The 22,363-nt window shown below is 36.2% G+C and overlaps 1 protein-coding gene across 2 annotated transcripts in view; it reads left to right on the top strand.

Annotated features, from left to right (window-relative positions):
* Window positions 1–22,363, top strand: part of PPP3CA (protein phosphatase 3 catalytic subunit alpha) — a 287,960-nt gene that overhangs the window by 198,498 nt on the left and 67,099 nt on the right. For both annotated transcript variants that reach the window (XM_081118962.1, XM_081118961.1), the window contains exons 3-5: window positions 12,047–12,171; window positions 20,013–20,124; window positions 21,089–21,234. In XM_081118962.1, coding sequence (XP_080975088.1) covers window positions 12,047–12,171; window positions 20,013–20,124; window positions 21,089–21,234 — 383 coding nt within the window. The remainder of the gene's footprint in view (window positions 1–12,046; window positions 12,172–20,012; window positions 20,125–21,088; window positions 21,235–22,363) is intronic.

Genomic DNA, 22,363 nt, shown 5'->3' with positions numbered 1-22,363 from the left:
CTCATTCTCTGGCCTTTGTTAATCTTTACAATTTCATTTTCTTTTCATTTTTTACCTAGTCTCCAAGTTGACAGATCTTCTTCACTCTCTAAAGTCACAAGTTGCTGCTTCTGCTGTGAGCAGTAGTCCCTGTTCCTGTCCCCACCATGCAGTGACTAACTCCTTTTCAGTCTTTAGGCTTCAGCTTAAGTACCACATCCTCAGGTGAGCTCACCAAGTCCACCGTGCCCACTGCATTGTCCGTTCATTCATATAGGAAATAGATACTGAGGATTCTCTTTGTCCCAGGTACTGTCCTAAGCGCTAGGAATAAAACAGTGAGCAAAGAAGGGAAAAAATATGTCTTTCTAGCTGGTACTCTAATATTATTATTTAGTTCAGTGTCCCTCTTTAAATGACTGCTTCGCTAGGGGATTGATTATGTCTAAGTTCTGTTACATTTTTAGGGTCTAACACAATGGCATATTTTAGGAATGTTGCAGGTATTTAATATTTATTGAATTGGGGCACAAATGAATGACTGCATTTACTACTTAATTTATAATGGCTGCATAGGTGGATAAGAATGTTATCTGGCCCCTTTGGTCTTTTCACACTGCCCTCGTCATAATACCAGATGTCATTGTCTTATGGCTATGATTGCAGTGAATCTCTAATTGAAAGCAACCTTGCTTTTAATTTTTCTACATCATTGGATGCTCCATAGAGCTGACAGATGTATCGTCTTTCGTTACTGGGATTGTTCTTCTTAAAACATCTACTGAAATCCAAGTCCCTTCATAATCTAATGTCACCTTTCTGCTCTAATTTGTCCCATGTTCTTTATGTATACCTTCTAATCAGTCCAGTTTCTTTTCAGCCCACTTATTCTGGTTCATTTATATCTTTCCACCTAAAGATCCCTTTCTCTTTTCTCAGTTTACTATAAATTTTATCAGCACTGCCACTCACTTCCCTTTAGTCTTCTTTCACAATGTCAGCCAACCTTTATTTTTCTAATTTCTGATTTCCTATAAGGCTCTGGTTATATCAGTACTATTCTTAAACAAGTTTTAAGCAGCAGAATCTATCTACCCACAACACATGCGTGTGCGTGCGCACACACGCACACACACTACACACTACACACTACACATACCACACACACACACACACAGAAAGAAAGAAACCTCACATGGGTTAAACAAAAAAACAAAAGCCTCCAAGGTAAAAACAAAAACAAAACAAAACAATGAAAGCAGAGCTTATTGTAATATGACCCTAACACTTCTCATGTACCCTTTAGCTCTACTGAACACATTTGAAACCAACATGTGACCTCAGTCACACTGGTCTTTGCTTGGTCTTCTGTTAGCAAGGGCAGGTCAGAGGTGGTCAGGGTGACTTCGCACTGCCGAGGGGAAAATTACTTATTCATGAAACAGAAGGAAAGGACCATACTTGCTAGGCCTGCCACAGCAAACATTTTATGCCCCATGTTTTTGGCTTCTTATCACTTCCCAGGAAACATCTGTAGGAAATACAGATTAGAGCCTGACTTTATTCCTTTCTCTAGTTCTGAGCCACTTGAAATGTTAGGGAGCCCCTAGGCTAGACCCCTCTGGAACTTTTTTAGTCATCCACATTTCACATGTCCAGAGGCCAGAGTGAAGCCCATTGCCAAAGGGCAAATGAGTGGCAGTTAAGCAGTTGGAAGCCCCATCTTGTCCCTATTCATATGTGTAAGTCTTATATCCCAAGTATAACTTATGATTCGTAAGGGACTTAATTGTATTTATATTCCTTTACTATAAAGTTATATATTATTCTTTAATTATTTCATAATGATATAAACTTCTCTCTCCACCAGTTTTCAAGAATTACCATTTTTTAATTCTCTATTACACCTATCACATAAAGATACTTAATAACTACCTACTAATTAAGACTGAATAAAATATCCTAGTTTATGAAGTTGTCTCTTTTATAGAATTATTCACAATTTGTCCCCTCTAACATGTAAACTCTCCTTATGAACTGTCAAATCATAATAGGGTAAATCAAGTATCCTGTTGTAAAAGGTAGTTTCGTTTGTGACCTAATAACAGAGATTCATATTTTAAAAGATAGCCTTATATGTGTTAAGAACATTTAAAAGCATTTTAAAAAATACATTAAACAAGAAATATAGAAGATGGAAAGAGTTCTCGAAATTTAATGGAGTAGATCTATAAGGAAATGTAACTTGAAATTATGTGATTTTATAAAACAAACTTTTCCCTAGTAAAAATCAGTTTAATAACTCACCAAACATATTATAAACATGCTTTTCAATTCTTTATATTTTGTCATGGGGAAAGAAAAGAGTTGATTGACAATCCTGATTAGTCTTTTTTAGCAATTCAAATATATAACATTCATCATTTTTAATTGATGAAAATTAAACTAAATTTGAGATTATGACTACTAATGAATCACAAGCTATAATGAGTTGGCAGCTATTTTCTGTTTTCCAAACACCTGCATTCATTTGCCATGATCACTCAGTTTATATGTCATATGTAACATGTTAGGCAAACATGATTTTTGCATAATTTAGGTATTTGTTAAATGCTGAAGAAACAGAAACAGAAGACATGTTCATGCTCAAACTGGAGGCAAGAACCTATGTAAGTGTACAAAATATACAAAGACTTTCTGAGTGCTATGATTTAAGTCAGTTTAGGAAATGGTGACCCCTAGTTGTATTCATAGAGATAAATAAAATTGATGGTTTGTATCACTATGAAATATAATCATCTCTATAAAAGAAATCTTCAATTAAATAAATATTAACTCTGAAATGAAAATTTGAGATAACCAATTACAAGCTTTTAAAGTTTTAAATTGATACTTCCTTTGGATAAACAAAGCAATCTCATACCATTTCTTAATATAATTTGAAATTTCAAAATAAAAACATCATTACTAAAAGTAAATGTAAAATATTTATAATTTGATATATATTTTTAGAAAAATTATATATCCTTCTGCATCTTTTAAGATATTTGACAGATAGTGAACAAGCAATGAAATGATTTGCCCAGAGGAAATATTTATGGGAGACATAAGTCTTAAACCTATATTATTTTTTTACTAGTACTCAGAAGTTTTCAGAATGGAAAGGGAAATTCTCTGATGTCAGAAAGCCAATAATTTTCAGAATGGAAAGGGAAATTCTCTGATGTCAGAAAGCCAATAATTTTCAGAATGGAAAGGGAAATTCTCTGATGTCAGAAAGCCAATAATTTTTTGTGCATGTATGTCTTCTCAAGCATTGAATTAAAATGCATTCTAATTCAATAATTAAGTTCTTCCAGTAAACAAAATCTTGTAAAATATTCAACCTGTGAAAGAAAAATAAAACTATTTTGTGCATGTATGTCTTCTCAAGCATTCTGTAAGGTTCTTGGGACCAGGTTTCATGCCATTTTTTTATTGTCCCGATACAATTAAACACAAGTAAAAAGTTACCAGTCTTTGGTGTTGTCTATTCATCCTCTTAATAGAGCACATTTAGTAAATATGTTTTATTCATTTTTGGGGGGTATATAAATGAATAAATAATTCTGAAATATCTGCTTAATGAAAGATAGGTAAGGAAATAATAGATTAAGGAAAACTAAGCAGAATTAAGAAACACACTTATTGCCATTGTTAAAATTATATTCCAGAAAATAGTTTTTATTAACTAAATTTTAAATGCATGTGTTCTAATATGTCTGAGTTGTTTATGTAGTTTTAATAATTGCTCAATTAATAATTGAAACTTCCGCTTCCACATAGGTCTCATATAACAAATAAGCTTATATATTTTTACTGAGGAAATGATAGCATTCAATCCACTTAATCCTTCTTATTAAGTCATTTAAGTATAGTTTTTTAGGAATAGCGCTTACTAGCTTTGTTCACTTACTAGTAGGCATAAATGTAGCTGACTACTTGAAAGTCGGTGATAGGTTAAAACCCTTTCTGATATCCCCACTGCGTATAATTGCATCATGGATATGTGGGTTCTAGAATTACATATCAACTCACTTTCTTTGAGTTCAAAAAATATTAAAATAACATAATATTTTCAGTTGTTAAAATTTGAGGAATATCATGACAAGAATAAGAGATGACTCACTTTTTTCCCACTTAGAAGATTTTTCTTAACTGAGTTTTCCAGAAATCTAGTAAGCATCTGCTTTTAAAAAATCCATTTGTTGAAATACCTTATGTTTCTTCTATTTACTATGTCACTTTCAGCTTTTAAAACATCACTACCATTACACAGCCATGGAACAGAGTGGTCTTGTACGTGAGCTTTGCTACAATAGAAAACAAGACTACCTGGAAATTCGTCATGGTGTTGCTACCCAAGAGTGGTAGTAATATCACTAAAGCCATTTGGAGATACTTCCACTCTTAGAAAATGGAAGTTGTGGAGATGAGACCTAGTCTTTTTTATTTTAACCCTATCAGCTTTCCATATATGATAGCATGCATCTAGATAAAAAGTTGTTTACAGGTACTTAGATCATCTATCAAAATCTGACAAAACGTCCAGGATGTTTCTCAAGTAGCCATCCTCTGCCATGCGCACGATTTCACATTGTGTCTGTACATTCCAGGTGCTACAGCCTGTTAAGCTTTTTTCTCCCTTATATTATTTCATTTAGTTAAAAAAAAACAACCTTATTTAAAAAAGGTTTATTATGAAGCCCCTTATAGATGAGGCATCTGAGGTCTCCTACAAAGATTAAGTATCTTGCCCTAGTTACACAAGTGGCAAGATGGTCAAAGTCTAAAGAAATGTAGTAAAAAAGAATAGAGTGTGTCTATATAAAGGAGGAGATTGGGAAAAGCAAATTGGAAGAGCCTGTGGATTCCATAGGTAATAAAGCTGATTCAGGGAGAGTGAATAAGAAAATGATTAGCTAAGAGGCCACAGCTTATTGATTAAAGTCAATCAGGAGGAGTACACGTGTAAAACAAAAAACAAACAACAATTCTGAAACCAAGAGGTCTAGTCGTAGTCTGTGTTCTTAACTATTACACTATGCTGCCTCTCCCCAAGGAAGAAATAACATATCCAAGCAAGAGCAAAAAGCCAAACTGAAAGAATACTGTGGCCACAGCTACCAAACAGTTAAAATAATCTCAAAATACAGGTTTGGAAAGCCCAAGATGGGAACACTAAGGCATAGATCTGTAGCCCCCAGATGTGGTTACAGTAATTAGAGTCCATCTTTCAGGGTCCTGGAGGGAGTTCATAGGGATCTGAAAGCTGGGATCAGTATTTCAAAAAGTGAAGAAAACAATCATTCATTTATAAATAAATATATATAAGTATATAAGTTTTCAAATTTATTTACATTTGGCTGAAATTAAATCAACTCATAGTGTTCATCCAATACTCTTGATTGACTGTGATGACAATAAGGGTTTAGTGAACTACATATGTAAGTAAGTCCACATGTCAAATAACCTATAGTTTCCAGGACTGACCAAACTTGGACACATGAACAGAGTGATGACCAAATTTAATTAAATACCACTGTAAGGATTATATATACTTACTATTTATTAATGTTAAAGCCAAATTTTGACTTAAATAATTCCATAGTGTTATTATGAATACTTAATAGGTAGGTGCTTTCTTAAAATCTGGGTGGTTGTTGAAATGGAAAAACAGTGATAACAGATGGGGGAAAATGCATTCTAATTCAATAATTAAGTTCTTCGGTAAACAAAATCTTGTAAAATATTCAACCAGTGAAAGAAAAAAAAACTTCAAAAAAATAATTTCAATGGTGAGAACACTCATCTTTAGGATAAAAAAATAAAAGTTTCAATAATTTATTTTTCTATTGACTAGAATACACTGTGAACATACCATGGTGCTGTATATGCTTGGTACTATAGCTTAAAACATACTATTCTAGTTTCCTTCTATCTGATTATAATTATAAAATGAGATTTAGGGGATTCATGAAGCATTTAGTACTGGATTGTTGTGTTTTTCTATTGTAATCTACAGTATAGTCCACTCTGGTTTTTTCAGTTGTCCTGTTACATTTCTCATTAACACTGGCTAACAGATAGTTTATTTGTTTTTGTAAAATAGCATTAGAAATATAAATAAATGTTTGAAATTATTACTATTAATCTGCACCAATGCTATTATTGTTTTTTATTTAACTTCATAGCTTATTTTAAATCCTTGAAATTTGTGTTTAGAAAGTTTTTATTTGATTTAGAGACTATTTGTTATTGTTTGATACTATCAAACTGCAGTTCCCTGGCTAAGAATCTGTATTTTGTGTTTTACAAAGTACCTAACACATGTTTAACATTTGAAAAATAACATTCACTATGGGGAAAATATTAGTTATTTTGAAGTGCGCCGCTTTAGTGAATTACACCCGTTACTTTTTTCTTGGTTAGTTTATTTTACAGTTGATGAAGACTTCTAGAGATAAGTGAATGCTATAATAAGCTCACTTTTAATCTCAGTAATTGCCCTATTTCAGAAGTTTACGCATTCTGCTAATAAACTACACGTATTTGTTCTGGCTGGTTTGTACTTGAATTTATCACCCACTAAAGGTTACATAATCCTGGATTATCAACAGCAGGGAAACAGAGATGTACTTGTGATACCCACTGTGTTTAACCTCTAACAAAAACCTCTCAACGCAAGATCTTTCTCTGTGAAATTGCAGATTTTGGAAAAGAAAAAAATTGTAGAAGATTCAGAAGCCAAACATATAAATTGAACAGGTTAATCCCCTCGTGCTCAGAATTAGACATAATGATAGTTCCTGAACAGTAGAAATAGTATTGTCTTTGGGGAAATGTGGCTGTTGTGGAAAAATATTGGGTTGAAGTAGATGAAGCTGAGAGTAGAGTGGAACTCCGATGGTGAAAATTACTCAGCGATTCAGTAATGTCTTTTCTAAAAGAAAAATTGCAATCTGTTAGTTTAGTATAAACTGGAAAAACTTGTAGAAGAAGTTATTCTAGTTCATGCAAGCCTTCCAAGATGATAAAAGCCAGTATTTTGGAGGAACTAAAAGTTCTTTATAGAAAAATAAATAGTGAGTCAGGAATTAAAAGTACTTGGCTTCTAAATCTTAATATTGGTGCAATTTTAAAATGCTGGTCCATTAAAAATCTGGTTTTCACCTGCAGTTTATTGTTTGACAGTTTTTTGTTTGTTTTTAATGACTACTCCTCTGTCCCCAGGCATCCTAATTTGTGGATGCTTTCTTTAACCTGGAATTCTGTGACATTAAATTTTTGCTTAATGTCAGTAGTAAATGAACCCAATGATGTTTTTTGATCTATTTCCTTTTTTATAGGCAAGTAAACAGGACCAATGTGTAAGTCTGAACATTAATTAAAAGCTATTTAAATAATTTTATATGAAAGTATATTTTATATTACATTTTTAAAATGTGTTTTCTGCTCAGGATGGCAGTTTTATCAGAGTGCTTTAAAGGCCAGCAATTGTATAGCAATTATACTGGGACCTCATCCTAGTATGTGCAGTACTCTCTAGTGTTTCTACTTTCCAGTGTAGTAATTTAATTGTCTGTGTGAATTTAGAAACAATGAAACTCTTTGAAAAAAATAATTCAGTTGTACTATGGCTATACTTATTTGCAGATTCACTAAATTAATTCAGACATGCATACCTAATTACACATATGATATATGCATGGTTGTTGTTTGGGGCACCAGTCCCTTCTCAATGGAGAGTTACCAACATTTCTCTAGTCAGGAGATGCAAGGCAAAGGCTTGGTCCTGGTTGTGGTTATCTTTCCAACTTCCTCCTTCCTCTGCCTGAGATTATTTTCTGAAGGGCCTGTTTGTCCTCAGTATGCTGGCCATGATCTTTTCTACTTAGCGGTGTGCCTGGTTTCAGGGACTCTTAGACTTGCTCTGTGACTGATTCATTGTCCAGCCTGCAGATCACAAGGCCTTACTCAGCTCACTACAAAGAGCCCCTTGTTACTGCCCTGGCTGTTTATTGCTGTTTCTCTTTAGCACTACTTTGCTGTAATCTACAGTGAGTAAAGTCTTAAACTTGTTTAATGACTCCCTAATTGCCATACTGACCACTAATCTCCAAATAATTCCTTCTTTGTGGTGGGTGGCTTTACACACACACACACACACACACACACACACACACACACACACACACATGTATATTTATATATACTTGAACCCCCTTAGCCTATAATTTCAAAGCTCAATCACTAGTTCCCCAGCAATGATACTAGAAATAAGGATGATTCCCTTCCCTAAGAAATAAAGACAAATCCTTTCTGTATGTTAGTTTCAGTTTCCTACTTCAAACTCTGTATTCCCCTTCAGAAGACATAGATCAGAAGGTGTTGGCACCACTTGTGTGTGAGAATCGTTTCCAATAAAGTTTATTTAATGTGGGCTGCAGTCATCAGGGGAGGGAAGCAATATTAAAAGGCAATTACTCAAAAGTAATTGTTTGCTTAGGTATTACTTAGTAGTAGATTACTTAGGCATAAATTGTGTATTTCCTGATAGTAAAAGAGAGAAAGGTGTAAATGTGTAAGCATGACAGGATGTTGGTCACTCTTGCACCATTTGGTTGTCCTGAGTTTGGATATTAGAGTAGCCAATTCAAAACCAACCCAGTCACCCCATTTAGGGGGAAAAACAGGAAGGAGATAATGACAACATTGCCACCTTCTCACCAAATGGCTTCAACTGCTCAGTGTTTCTAGTAGTTCTCACTTCTCTAGTATAAAAGCAAATGGACTCTTTCTCATGGGGAAAATAACCATCATGTAGGTTGCTAATGGATAAGGGTAACAGTGGTTTGAGGGGAAAAACCCTATGTTTTATTTCATTATCTTTGATGTGCCAATTTCATTAGATGCATAACTTTATTCATTTCTGATGGAAATATGTACAGCTCTGTTAATAATCTATTAAAAACATAACATACTATTTTTTAGAATGTTCAGTTAGATGGAGGGCTCTTGTCACAGAAACTAGGAGTACTGTTAGACTTAAATGATGGTCTTGTATTGTGGTTTTGTATTGATTGTTATGAGTTAGTCCTGTACTGTCAGAACAGAGACAGAATGGTTTCCTGTAGGCAAACGTATCAAACAAGGGGGCATTTTATCTCCCTATTTGCTTAATTTGTATGCAGAACATATATGAAAAATTGGGCTGAGCTCAGGGGAGGTAGGAGTGAAACTTGGCAGAAGAAATAGCAATAACAAGATATGCAGATGACACCGTCTTACTGTCAGGAAGTAGCACTGATTTGAAATGACTTCTAATCAAAGTTAAAATAGAAAGTGCCAAAGCAGGACTGCATTTGAACATCAAGAAGGCAAAAATCCTGACTACAGAAGAAATACATAACCTTAACATAGACAATGAAGACATTGAAATTGTTAAAGATTTTGCTTAACTTGGTTCAGTTGTTAATTCCTATGAAGACCGCAGCCAAAAAAATCAAGAGAAGCCTGCGACTTGGAAGCACCACAATGGGCTAATGAGGAAAGATCACCAAGGGCAAAGATGTGTCATTAGAGACCAAGGCTAAGATCATCCCCATCCTCAATTCCCAATTACTGTGTAAGGATGTGAGAGTTGGACAGTGAAGAAGGCTGATAGGGGGGAAAAGAATGGGTTCATTTGAAATATGGTGTTGGAGATCTCTATGGATACCCTGGACTGCCAGGGAGATGAACAAGTCAGTCCTAGAGCAAAGTAAGCCTGAAACATTGCTGGAGGCAAAAATGGCAAAACTGAAACTGTCCTATGTCCTGGCATCATGAGAAGGCAGGTTCTTTGGAAAGGACAATAATGGTGGGGAAAATAGAAGGCGGCAGAAAAAGAGGAAGGCCAAATATGAGATGGATTGACTCCATAAAAGAAGCCGTATGCATGGGTCCCCAGGAGCTGAGCAGGTTGTTGAGGGCAGGACACTGTAAATGTCACTCACTCATAGGGCCACTAGGAGCCAGAGTCCACTCACCACCATGTAACAACAGCAAGGAGTCCTTTTATTCCGTGTATTGTGGTTCTATGTCTTTGGTTCTTTTTGAACGTCATATTTCTATCAGTGCTGGACCCTAGTTGGGTAGCCTGCCCACCAGCAGTATTCCATTGAAAAATGAAAAACAAATAATGGGAAGCTAGGGGGATGCGGGAAGCAGGGGTGTATGTTGGTGAAGAATGAGCTTGCTTTGGCTGGAAGGTATAAGAGAAAATAACTTGTCAAAACCTGGATGTTCAAGAAGTGCTGTTAAATCTAAGTCACATTCAATGAAAGGCCCTGGTCACATGGGGAGTTGGAGGCTGTGAACAGCCAAGCTGACGGCGTGCCTCATTGGGTGGCATTTGTTGTATGTACTTCTCTTTGACATCAGAGGGTGGAGAGTGGGGCCCATGGCATCACATAGAGGTAGCCATTTATCAAGGTCATATTGGATTCCAGGAACTCTTCCAAGCCCGTTATAATATTAACACATTTAATTCTCACAGTAGCCCAGGAAAGTAAGGTAGTATTCACTGATAAAATTCATTCTGTGAACCTCTTAGTGTCCAAGAAACAGTCACATCATGCTCATCATTTAATCACAAAATTATTTTGAAATATTAAATATCTACACATATATAAAACATAAAATATCAAAAATATTATAACATGGTGATTGACAGCAAAAGCTTTGAATTAGGCAGATGTGAATTTAAACCCTGGGCCATCCATGTTTAACAGTGACCTTGCCCAGCCTCTCTTAGCCACACGGTTTTCTTATCTATGTAGTGGAGGCAATATTTACTTTTTAGGTCTTTAAAAATAGTTAAAATAAATAATAAGTACGAAGTAAGTGGCTTTTTTGTTTTTTAAATATATCTTTAGTGATTTCAGAGAGAGGAAGGGAGAGAAAGACAGAGAGAGACAGAGAGAGATAAAAACATCAGTGATGAGAGAGTCATTGATCAGCTGCCTCCTGCAGGCCCCCGACTGGGGCTCGAGCCCGCAACCCGGGCATGTGCCCTGACTGGGAATCGAACCTGATCGCCTGGATCCTAGGTCACTGCCCAACCGCTGAGCCACGCCCAGCTGGGCTAAAGTTAGTGGTTTTTGAAAAGAGACTACATAGCTCTTTCAATAATTTTTGTTAAAAGGCAAGAAAGTTAAGGAATAACTATTCCTAGTGATTTTTTTGTACTTTGTTTTACAGGATATTTTTTTCACTTCATAACTTTTTTTTTTCATTTTTAACATCTAATATTGAAGTTCATCTTATGAAAATACTTCATTAGTATTTAAATATAATTGATTTTTTTTTTCTTTCTCAGCAGTACATAGTACAGGGATAGGCAAAAGTAGGTTTACAGTTGTATGTGAAGTAAGAGTTTATTCCTATTTATTAATTATTGTGTGTATTGTTTTCCATCCGAACAACTATAAACCTGCTTTGCCCAACCCTGTATCGTGATGTGTTTTATATTTGATGGCATTTAGATTCAGTGAACTACAGTTTTTATGATACATATCAATAGTTCTTTTTCTTCAGGAGGCAGTAACATGTGGGAGTTGTATATTCCAACTTCAGTTGTATGTGTATTATGTCAAATTCCTGAACCTTTCTTTACCTCATCTCTTACCTGCAAAAGGAAATGTCTATTCCACAACATTGTTAGTATTAAATTAGAAAGTGTTTATAAAATTTCTTAGCACGGTGTCTTGATTTAGAATTGTTAAGTGCATAATAATAATGGCCATGATTTTTATTGTTATCTTTATTTTTCCAGTTAATCTGTGAATTAGTGGACCTGGATGCTAGAACCAGGTCTGCCACTAATTAACTTTGGAATCTCTGTCTCATTTTCCTGTTTTGGAAAATAATGTTTTGGCTAAGATGCCTCTAAATTCCCTCTGGCTCTAAAAGTTTGTAATTTTATTATCTAATTCAGAGTCTTAACATAATGTGACCATAAAATGAATTTCTTCGTTTCTTTCAGTTTGTGGGGACATCCATGGACAATTCTTTGACTTGATGAAGCTCTTCGAAGTGGGGGGATCTCCTGCCAACACTCGCTACCTCTTCTTAGGGGACTATGTTGACAGAGGGTACTTCAGTATCGAAGTAAGTGCACATCCTGTCTTTTTAGCTGCTCAGTAATGGATCAACAGTATCTTAGTAAAATAAAAGTGGTAAATATCATCGCCTTAAGGAAATCCCCTAGTCTATAACAGTGAACTCTAATACACTTAAATCTTGGGATATTACATCTCCTATTTTCAGTTATTCCCATATGCTTTTTTAACGTATAGAGATGCCAAGGAAATGGCGGAAAGTAAGATTTGGCCTTTTGTACCTTTTATATAACTGCAACTTTGCAAAATTACATCATATTTACATTACCCAGTTCCGTTTCCTGTTGAGAGAAGTAATCAGAGTTGATTAAATATGCAGAAATGTGCTTGCATGATTATGACTTACAATTATGAGATAATAAGCTATTTTTGTAAGTTGATAGCCCAGTGCAAGTGTGCCTCTGTGTCTGCATTCGTGTGTGTGACTTTGTGTGAGTACACTTGCAAGTGTTGTGTTTGTCTTTTGACACTTGTCATCTAACCAGGGTAATTTGTTAAACTCATTAATTAAAATGCTACAGATAACCTTTGAGTAGAGGCTCTCCCCCAGCCTCCCATCTGCTTCAAGTAGAAATTACATTCAAAATGAAGGCAAGCATCTTGTTTCATTCAGCTGTTTGTTCCTCCTGGTGCTTCACGTGGCGTCATTCATCGAAAGGGCTTATTAAACTTACTAAAAGGAATGGTCGAAGCAGGAATAAGTTTTAAAGAAACAGTTTATGCTTAGTAGCTGGCATTATAAGTGTTCTTGGAAAAAAAGCATTAAAAGAAAAACAGTTTTTCTTAATTAAAGACAGAATTCAAATTTATGTAAGTCTCACACCAACATTTAAATACACCAGGTATTTATAATAGCCATATAAAAGAGACTACAATCTTTATATTTTCATCATAATTTATTTACTGCAGGAATATTTAATACTAAAAAACATGTCACTCTTAAAATAGCTTTTATTTTTCAAACTTCCATATTAACTTTATCTTTGGTTAATCAATTCTCTTCACCTCAATTCACTGACTATACACACACACACACACACATATATGTATATGTGTATGTATAATGTGTTGTTGTATATAAATCCATTTTTGGATTTTTCCAAAATAGACTTTGGAAAGTACATTTTTAGAATTTTATTTGGTAAACATGTATTATCAAGCACATAAAATATATATGTACTATGATTGGGACTATAGAGGATTTGAAGAAATATATATCCTTGCTCTCTAGAAAAACTACATCTGTGTTGGAAAACATACCTATAAAAAACTCTGTAGAATCAAAAGCAAGAACAGGTGGTCATCTAGGATTCAATTATTATTTTAATTGATTATTAAAATCTTGTGATAAAGGAGGTACAGAAAGTAATTGCCATTTGGATACAGAAAAGTGGGAGAATATTGAGAGCACACACACGGCTGGAGAAGATGGAGGAAGAGAACCAGTAAGATCTGCTAGGAGGGAAATCGAGGAGGAGAGTATAGAGGGAAAGGCTGGTAACCCTCGTAGACCTCATTCGGGGGCTCACTTGTCCAGCTTGGCAGGGAAGTGTGATTGAGTACAAATTTGTAAGACCTTTATGTCACATTAGGGCTAGTAACTGCCAAGAGTAAGAGGGGAAAAAAGCCCTGCACAATGGTGGTTTGAACAAGATAATAGTTTATTTCTCTCTCCAGTAAAAGCCCTCAGATGGGCTGGTGTGACAAGCACCGTGCCAGACCCTTTCTGCCTTGTTGCTCTGATGTGCGTGTTCTCATTTCAAAGGCAACCTCTTGACCCAAGACGGCTGCTACCCCAGTTTCAGCCAACCTGTTCCCACATTACATTCAGCTAGAAGGAAACTGGGAAAGAGAAGGGCGTTTCCTCTCATTTAAGGACGTTTATTTCCCAGAAGTGGCACAATTACTTCAACTTGGGCCATATTTGTTGATGTGACCATAGGTGGCTCCACTGTGCAGCCAGATTTGAGAAAGACTGCAGAGGCAGAAAACAGCAATGCGGGGTGAAGAGTTCCTGCTACTTAAAGTTGTGTGGATATTTTTAAAAATTATTTTAGTAACACTAAAATTCATCTTATTTATTTAACATTTATATGCTATAAAAGGCTCTGAGGATGAATGAAATAGGTGTTCTAATTTCCTCGAACGTCACCTAAGCAAGACTATCCTGATGGGAATGATTATTTTTATTAGCCAAATGTTAGAGTGTGATGGTGAAAATATTTTTAATATCATAATATTTATGATTTTTAACAACTTAATTTTTTTTTTTTTTTACTTAATCAAAGACAGTAACACTGTTTCTTATTAATTTAGTAATAAAGATAAAGTACTAAATCATATGACACAGATGGACTTCATTATTTCACCAATTCCAGTTTTGGATAGTATTTCTTAAACTTATTGGTCTTTATTTACCTTTTATTTTTTACTCAAAGAGTTAGTGCTTCTGAAACTCTGGCCTCAAACCATTTGAAATTTCCTAACCTCCCCCTAATTAGAGCTTTTTAGAACTCTGTTTCCTTAAGCGAAAGAAGTTCAGAAGCAGGAATCACAAACTTGTTTCTCAGCAGATTTTTTTTTAGTGTAAATTAATCTAGATATTTGAACTATGAAAGTTGTGATATTTTGTGTAATAATCACCTTTTAAATTCAAGCAGAGGATCAAAGAATGAAACCAAATGTTGGTGACGTAAAATGTAGGCTTCACAGGACATTTAAAAGTTCTGAGAAGCATCTATCAGAGTCCCCATCGTCAGAAAGAGCTCTTTAATTAAATTCCAAGAGTCTGAGAGTACAGCCCCAGGGACTTGCCACATGCATACAGAAATGACAAAAAAGTGATAGAGTCTTACATGTAAAACGATCCATTTTTATTCAACAGTGACCTTTGAGGGACTTTGGGATTTCTCAGTGATATTGTCATATTTAAAATAGAACAGACATTTATATAAAATATACTTACTGAGAATACTTTGGGGCTTTTTATTGTGTATTAAGGAAGCCGACATTGTTTGCATGCTACAAACGCTATTGTTGGCGAGGTATAAATGATCTCATTTTTCCCAAGCAGCGTTGCACGGAGCGTGTACATGTCTTCCTTTTATGCCTGCAGAAAGCCCGGCTCAGGGAGTCGCTCACGTAGTAAATGGCTGTGCTGGGATTCAAAGTCTGTGCTCTTTCAACTGCTCCCCATATCTTGGCCATGTCTTCACTAAAAAAAACACCAGAAAGTGGACACCTCAGGAGTGCAGAAACGGGCAGACAATCTCACCTTCGCTCACGCGTGTGCAAACACGCACGCACAGCCCTCTCCCCACCCATCCATTCTGAAGGTCACAGCACTCCATGTAAAATATTCTTTTTTGAGGACAGTGAGGTTAGTTTAAGAATCCTAAACTAAGAGCGCAGTTTTTCAGCATGCACTACCCTAACAGGCTTCAAAAGGTCCCTCATTCATCTGAATAATTCAGGGCACCACTGCGGGTACCGTCCTTTGGCTCGCCTCTGGGCAAAGAAGAGCACTTAAGTTTAATTTTTACCAAATCGGCTTTGAAGAGTGGGCTCGGATTTCAGACAGCCTCTGTCGGGTAGTGTTTACGGGCACCAGGTAATGTGCTCTGGGCAGTACACAGAGCTCATTTTATGTACTCGCTCCCTGCCTCTCCCCCCACCTTCTCTTCTTGCCAAGATCAGAAACCGTTCCCCACAAAGTTAGCCCAAATAAAACAAGCAAGCTTTTGAGTAGTGATGAAAGAGGTCATTTTGTTTGGGGTAATAATTTGTCTCGCACCAAATACCATCCTCTTTCTGATGATTGCATTATGCTACCTAACGTCTTTGATCAAGCATGTGTGTATATACAGGTCCACGCCTGAGTGTGTTTCTGTGGGAAGGCGGGGAAAAACAGAATTGCAAACGGGCGCACACAGCTGTTTCCTTCTGTTCGCTTCCTCGGGCTCCCTTTCTAGCCCTTGCGCCTGGCACTGCCTGGAGCTTAGCAGCAAGCCCCCCCCCCCCACACTGTACTTACATCCAGATCTCAGCCCAGTCCCCAAACACGTTTAAGCACGAAGAGTTGTGTTTATTAGCAGTGAACTCCATAGACTAGAATGAACCGCAGCAAGTCGAGCAATGCTCCATGCCTCTGCCTGAGAGTGACAAGCGAGCCATGCAGCAGGCAGTGTTAGGTGGCAGAGGGATGCCACAGACACAGGGAAGAAACTGTCTCCCTGCAGCGGATCGTCTGTGTGGAGCGCTGCTAGTCCGCGAGGCTTCCCTGCGTGCCTGTCACACCCGGCGAATGTCTAGGAGGAGCTGCCTTTGACACTGCAGGAGTTTAGATCTTTTCCCAGCCAATGCACATCCTTCACTTGGCTGTCTTACGAGTGAGAGATGGTATTTTTTATTGGAATGTGTCACTGCCTGGGTAGTTACTTTAGAGAGCTGATTGATGTATGTTTGAAGCTGTATACATACTTTTTACTTGCTTGCTTCCTCCTCTAATCCCCTCTGCAAGTTTTCAGGAATACTACTTATCATTAAAAGGCCTGAACTACAAAGCTATTGCACCACAATTGTTAAACTAATAGAGAAAATGATATCCTTAATGTTGCTTCAGAAAGGAAGATGGATACGTTAGATACAAGACTACCTTTGTGATGAAAATTAATAGAAAGATAGAAGATGCTCACTTTCTCTGTTGAGTAACCCAAACTGATTTTAAACTGTAAATATCTGTTTAATTGTTTAGAGTAAGACTGGAAAGACGGTCAGGGTCCAGCTGAACGTGATTAATGCAGCTAATTTACATCTCACCTTGGAAAGAGGCCAGTGTGACTTGCCTCTCTGTCTCCACCCTTACCATTTAATTCAGTGAAAATTTTACTCAAATTAGCCATCTGATACCACGTAGATGAAAATACCCAATTATTTAGCTGATCTGTATTTCATTGCTTATTGACTGTGAGAATTATTTTACAAGAGACTTTCCTTTTTAAAAATAATATCAGGTCATGATTTTGTTTAAGATTTTCGGCTCTCCAGAATGTTAGAACTTTAGAAGGCAAAATAGTTGCCAGCAAGACAGTGTTGTGCTTGGCAGCCCTCTCCCGCCAGATGTTGGGGGTGAGGGCCGACAGGGCTCCACTCGCCAACCCAGCCTGCCCTTTCATTTGCCAGGCCACTTCTTCCACGCTGGCTGCATCCGTGGTTTTATCCAGTGTTTGGGAAGATATTTTATTCTTGCCACAGGGGAGAAGGAAATAAAATGTGAAAACAAGATTCTTATTTTTAGGGTATTTTGAGCCAAGAATTTGGAAATTGCATTATTTTCTCTTTCTCTCCTCTCTCTCTCTCTCTCTCTCTCTCTTTCTTCCTTTCTTTCTCTCTTCTCTTTTTCTTTCTCTCTCCACCCCCTTCCTTTCCTTCCCTCCCTCCTTCTCTCCCTCCCTCCCTTTCTGCTTTCTGTGTTCCTATGTTCTTTCTCAGTTATACATTTACAGAAAAAAGAGCTAATATTTCCTAAACTCCTACTATATACTAGGTGCTTCACATCCATTAAGTAATAAGGGACATTCACTGTGTATTGAATCATTTAAAAAGTAGATAGGTGTGATGGGACATCATGGAATATTTCTGGATCACTTTTTGAGGTTTCAGTTATGAAAGAGATGCAGTAATTAAGCCTAGAGGTGATAAAGCCACCTACTAGTGTCAAGAATGGATCTGTCACAGATGGCAAAAAAGAAAACATGGGTTCTAGAGTATGATTCCTCTGCTGATATTTGAGTGGGGTTAAAAATTGCATTTTAGATTTTAGTTGGAGAGATAATAGCTTTGCTTTAAAATAAATTGTTACAGGCAAAACTAATCTAAATAGTTCAGTATTGTGGTTACATTTCCAAAAGAATATTGATGGGGGACAGGGAGAGTGTAGAGGAGCCTTCTGTATGATGAAATGTAACTGGATTTGGGTAGTAGTTTCATGGGAGTATACATATATACACATTTAATTGTACATCAAAAATATGTACACTTCACTGTATATGTTATACTTTAGTAAAAGCAAAAGATAAAACATTTCTAAAAAGTAGCTACAGTATAGCCAACATATGTATTCTTTCCCCCAATATAAAAATAGCATGCATTAAGTGTAGCAATTTCAACAAGTAAATATAATTTTTAAAGACTTTACATAACCATTTCTATTAAAAAATTAGACATCAAAAAGTAAAACCAATTTGGAAGTGTGTATGTATATTTATATATGTGTATGTATATGAGGTACAACCTTATAAACTTTAAATTGGAAATAGTTCTCTTACTGACATTGATAATGGTTTATAAATATCTTCTCTGAAATGTGAGATGAGCTTGAGCAATACAAACTCTTTTCATGAGAACACATAAGTGCACCTATAAAACCTGACACATGGTGATCGGAAACGCAGGGAGCCACACTGAGATAACAGGGAAAAGATCGTGATGCTCCAAGGATCACTCGGATAAGCCACTTGGTCAACTTCTCAGAAACAGTAATACCATTTTTCACATGAACTTTAGCTAATAACTCTAATTAGAAGATTAAGTAATATATAAATAATTTGATGTCAACCCCTGATTTTTGTTTACTTTAATCACAATTGCATAGTTGGAGACAATATCTTGCTTGCAAAGCACAATAATGCATACTTTTTCTGATAATTAGTGTTTTCTCCAGTACTTGGGCTATATATTAGAACATAGTTATTTCCACTCATTTAATAAATTGCCAGACACTATGATTCTTCACAGGTAGCACAACCAGTGACTTGCCAGTAGCTTCTTCCTCTGGACATGACCCAGCATATTTACTCTATGTTGGAAAGCTCTGGATTAAAATATAAATATGTGTTTTTCGATTTCAGATTTTAGTAACCAGCATCAGACTTGTCTCATGTTTCTATGGTTCTATATCTTCTTAGCCTCACTTTTAGAACGTAAACCTAGTGAGGGTAAGATAGCATACTTGTTTTCAAAGAGTGGCTTGCTGTTCCCTGTGGGTTCTTAATGAATGTCCATCGAGGATAATGAAACTGATGTTAATATTTGAGTATCCGCTTATTTTAATTCACGTGCCAGGAGGTATACTCCAAACCCAGTTAATTCATAGTTGGCCCTCATTTTTACACAAACGGAAATACCCAAGTAACTAAATTTGAGCGTTTTAAGGTCTATGAAATGTGTCCCCTAGCGATTAGCAGCATTTATAGTGCGATTCCCTGGCCTTCAGTTTAATTATATTTACATATCAAAACCGCCGAAGGCTTTATACAGCAGCAGCACTGAAATGCAAGACAAGGCGGTGGAGGCGAAGAAGGCTAGTGAAGGGGGACGTGCGGGAAACAGGCGCTGGCCGGGTCAGCCTGGGCTTGTCAGCGTTTGCTTGCAAATCCGCTTACAAAATAATAATAATTAGCTTTATACAGACGTGTCTTTATTTTATTTATCAATTGCTAATGACATTTCTCGTCATACTTTCCCATCAGTCTGTATGCATTTCTGAGCATATTTTCACTCAGGCTTCTTCCCGCAGCCGGCTCGCAGCCCAGGGCTTTCTCGTGCTCATAGACCCTCAGCGCCCGTATATGTTTGGGGTTCACACAAACCTCGGCTTGTACCAAAGTGATGTTTTCCGCTTGGTTTTCAGTGCCCCCCTTAAGGAGGTCTAGCCTCTGGGGACTTTGGGCCACAGCAGAGCATCTGATGGATGTTTCCCTGGTGTGTCCGCGGTGGGATACTGAAGTGTAACGATACAATGTTTATATTTATGTCTTTGTTCTTTCTCAGTGTGTGCTGTACTTGTGGGCCTTGAAAATTCTCTACCCCAAAACACTGTTTTTACTCCGTGGAAATCATGAATGTAGACATCTAACAGAGTATTTCACATTTAAACAAGAATGTAAGTATATTTCAAGCCTCTTCCTTTAACACCGTAGGCACTAAATAATCATTTTAATCTATACCAAGTGCACATTACAATATGATCTCTTGCTTCAAAGTCAAAAACTTTTTTAAAGAACACGCTATTTTATGCCGTTTCATATTTCTAAGTACGGATAGTTAAGGGAATTTAGAATTTCTCTTTAAGTTATATAGTCTCTAAAACGTTGAATTGGTATTTGATGTAATTTATCCTAAGAAACAGTGATTAAATAATCTTTTAAAAATAGCCAGCATGCTGCTATTGGGGACAGTAAGCCTCCTCTTTAACCCCAGCTCAAGGAGAGCGAAGGGAAGGAGAGTCAGCCTTGCGCTCCTATTGGGATGCAGTACGTTTGCCAGCCTCTAGTCGATTTTACAGGATTGAAGATGACTTCTTCCTTGAGAAAGAAATACTAGGAGTGACGACTATACTTCGTATACATTTTATGAAGTCCTCCTCTCAGTTGTCCCCATTGTCCCGTGAAACTTAAAACGGTCTCTGTCGTTTAGTCCTATATTCAATGGAGCATAGTGACTTCTCTCAAAACATTAGATATAAGTCAACAAGAAAAAAGCAACGTGCAGTAATGCAGAAACAACTTGAGAGAATTTCTTGCCCTCTGGTTTCCTATAAGATCATTTAGGAAAACCAGCTTTATGGCCATCTTTCTATTGGTCTCCTACTTGTTTGTGTATATTTTTCTTGAGATACATCTGTAGATAAAATAACAAGGTTATATACAAAAGTTCTCTCCTCTGCTATATAAAAAGTTACTAAAAACTGAAACATGTGGATGAATAGCAACAATAAAAGGTTAACACATAACTCCTTAAAAAATATTTTAATCATGTTTCAGAACTTTGCAGTATCTAGTTATATGCTAATAATATGATTCTATGAAATCATGAGAGTAAATATTTTTTAAATCATGTTTTAAAAGGTAAAATAAAGTATTCAGAACGCGTCTATGATGCTTGTATGGACGCCTTTGACTGCCTGCCCCTGGCTGCCTTGATGAACCAGCAGTTCCTGTGTGTACATGGCGGTCTGTCTCCAGAGATCAACACTTTAGACGATATCAGAAAAGTAAGTTCTGTTATTTTCCAAGTTTAATCGTTCTGTGTGCCTCGGTAATATGGAGAAGACATTGGTTTCCCTGCCTTTATCACTAACTTTATCCTTTTGAACTAAAATGATTTAAAGTAGTCATGAATCTCTTTTTTGTATTATTTTTTTTCTAAAAAGAAAGATACACTTGGAAGAGTTTTCATCTCTAAAACCCCACCTTACCATTTGACATGTGTCATTAGAAATGTAAAATATTTGATTCCTAAAAAAAATACACGATTTCATTTCCTTTTGGTTTGCTTCCAACAGAACCCATTGTGCATTCATGGTGTATTATAGCTAGAAAATGTTGCTTTGCTCCTGGGAAAATATCACAACTTGACCTTTAAAATGTGTTCATATTATTATTGTTTTAATCTATCTGTTACAGCTTAAAACTTTAAAGTAACAAAGGCAATGAGAATATTCTATTGATTATATCGAGTGTCTAGGTAAAAAACAGTAGATATTTTTAAAGAGGCATTTTCTACTTAATTTAACATTGTCCGTTCCTTTTGTTTTAGCCAATAAAAAGATGAGTTAGATTGAATGTGGAAGTATGTTTCATATAAGAAAAGGTAACATATATGGGACAGTTTTATGTAGTGGAAGAAGAGGCAATCTTTCATTTCTTTGATTATGCTCAATATTCTTTTAAAAAGCTCCTTGGTTTTAAAGAAAAACTGTATTTAGGGAAGTAAAACATTCAAATTCTCCCTTAATTCTCTGTCATTAAGGTTGAAGTCATCAAGTGTAAAAGTAATATTATATTACTTTCCTATTAGAAAGGAAATACCTGATTTTTATTCTTACAATCAAACAAAAGTACATTAAAGTACATTAATTAAACCTTAGCTTTGTTCTCTGTGTGTTTGTGTCCTTTTTAAAGGCACGTCTGCTCCTGGTGTTCTGTAGCACACAGAGCATTGATATTTGCTCCATATTTAATGTACTATGGAGACAGGACACTGCAGTGTGGTCCTGGAGGTCAAGTGTAGAGTGGTTCACTTTCTGCATGATTGTAACCAATTTATTCTTCTGCAATCTGATGGACTCTTGGAATAGTTAACTAAACTTCTCATAAATGAAATAGACTTTCAAAAATCAC

Source organism: Miniopterus schreibersii (assembly GCF_964146895.1).
Source record: "Miniopterus schreibersii genome assembly, chromosome: 1".
Classification (NCBI taxonomy): domain Eukaryota; kingdom Metazoa; phylum Chordata; class Mammalia; order Chiroptera; family Miniopteridae; genus Miniopterus; species Miniopterus schreibersii.
The sequence above is the reverse complement of the archived record's forward strand: the minus strand, read 5'-3'. Positions and strand labels throughout refer to the sequence as shown.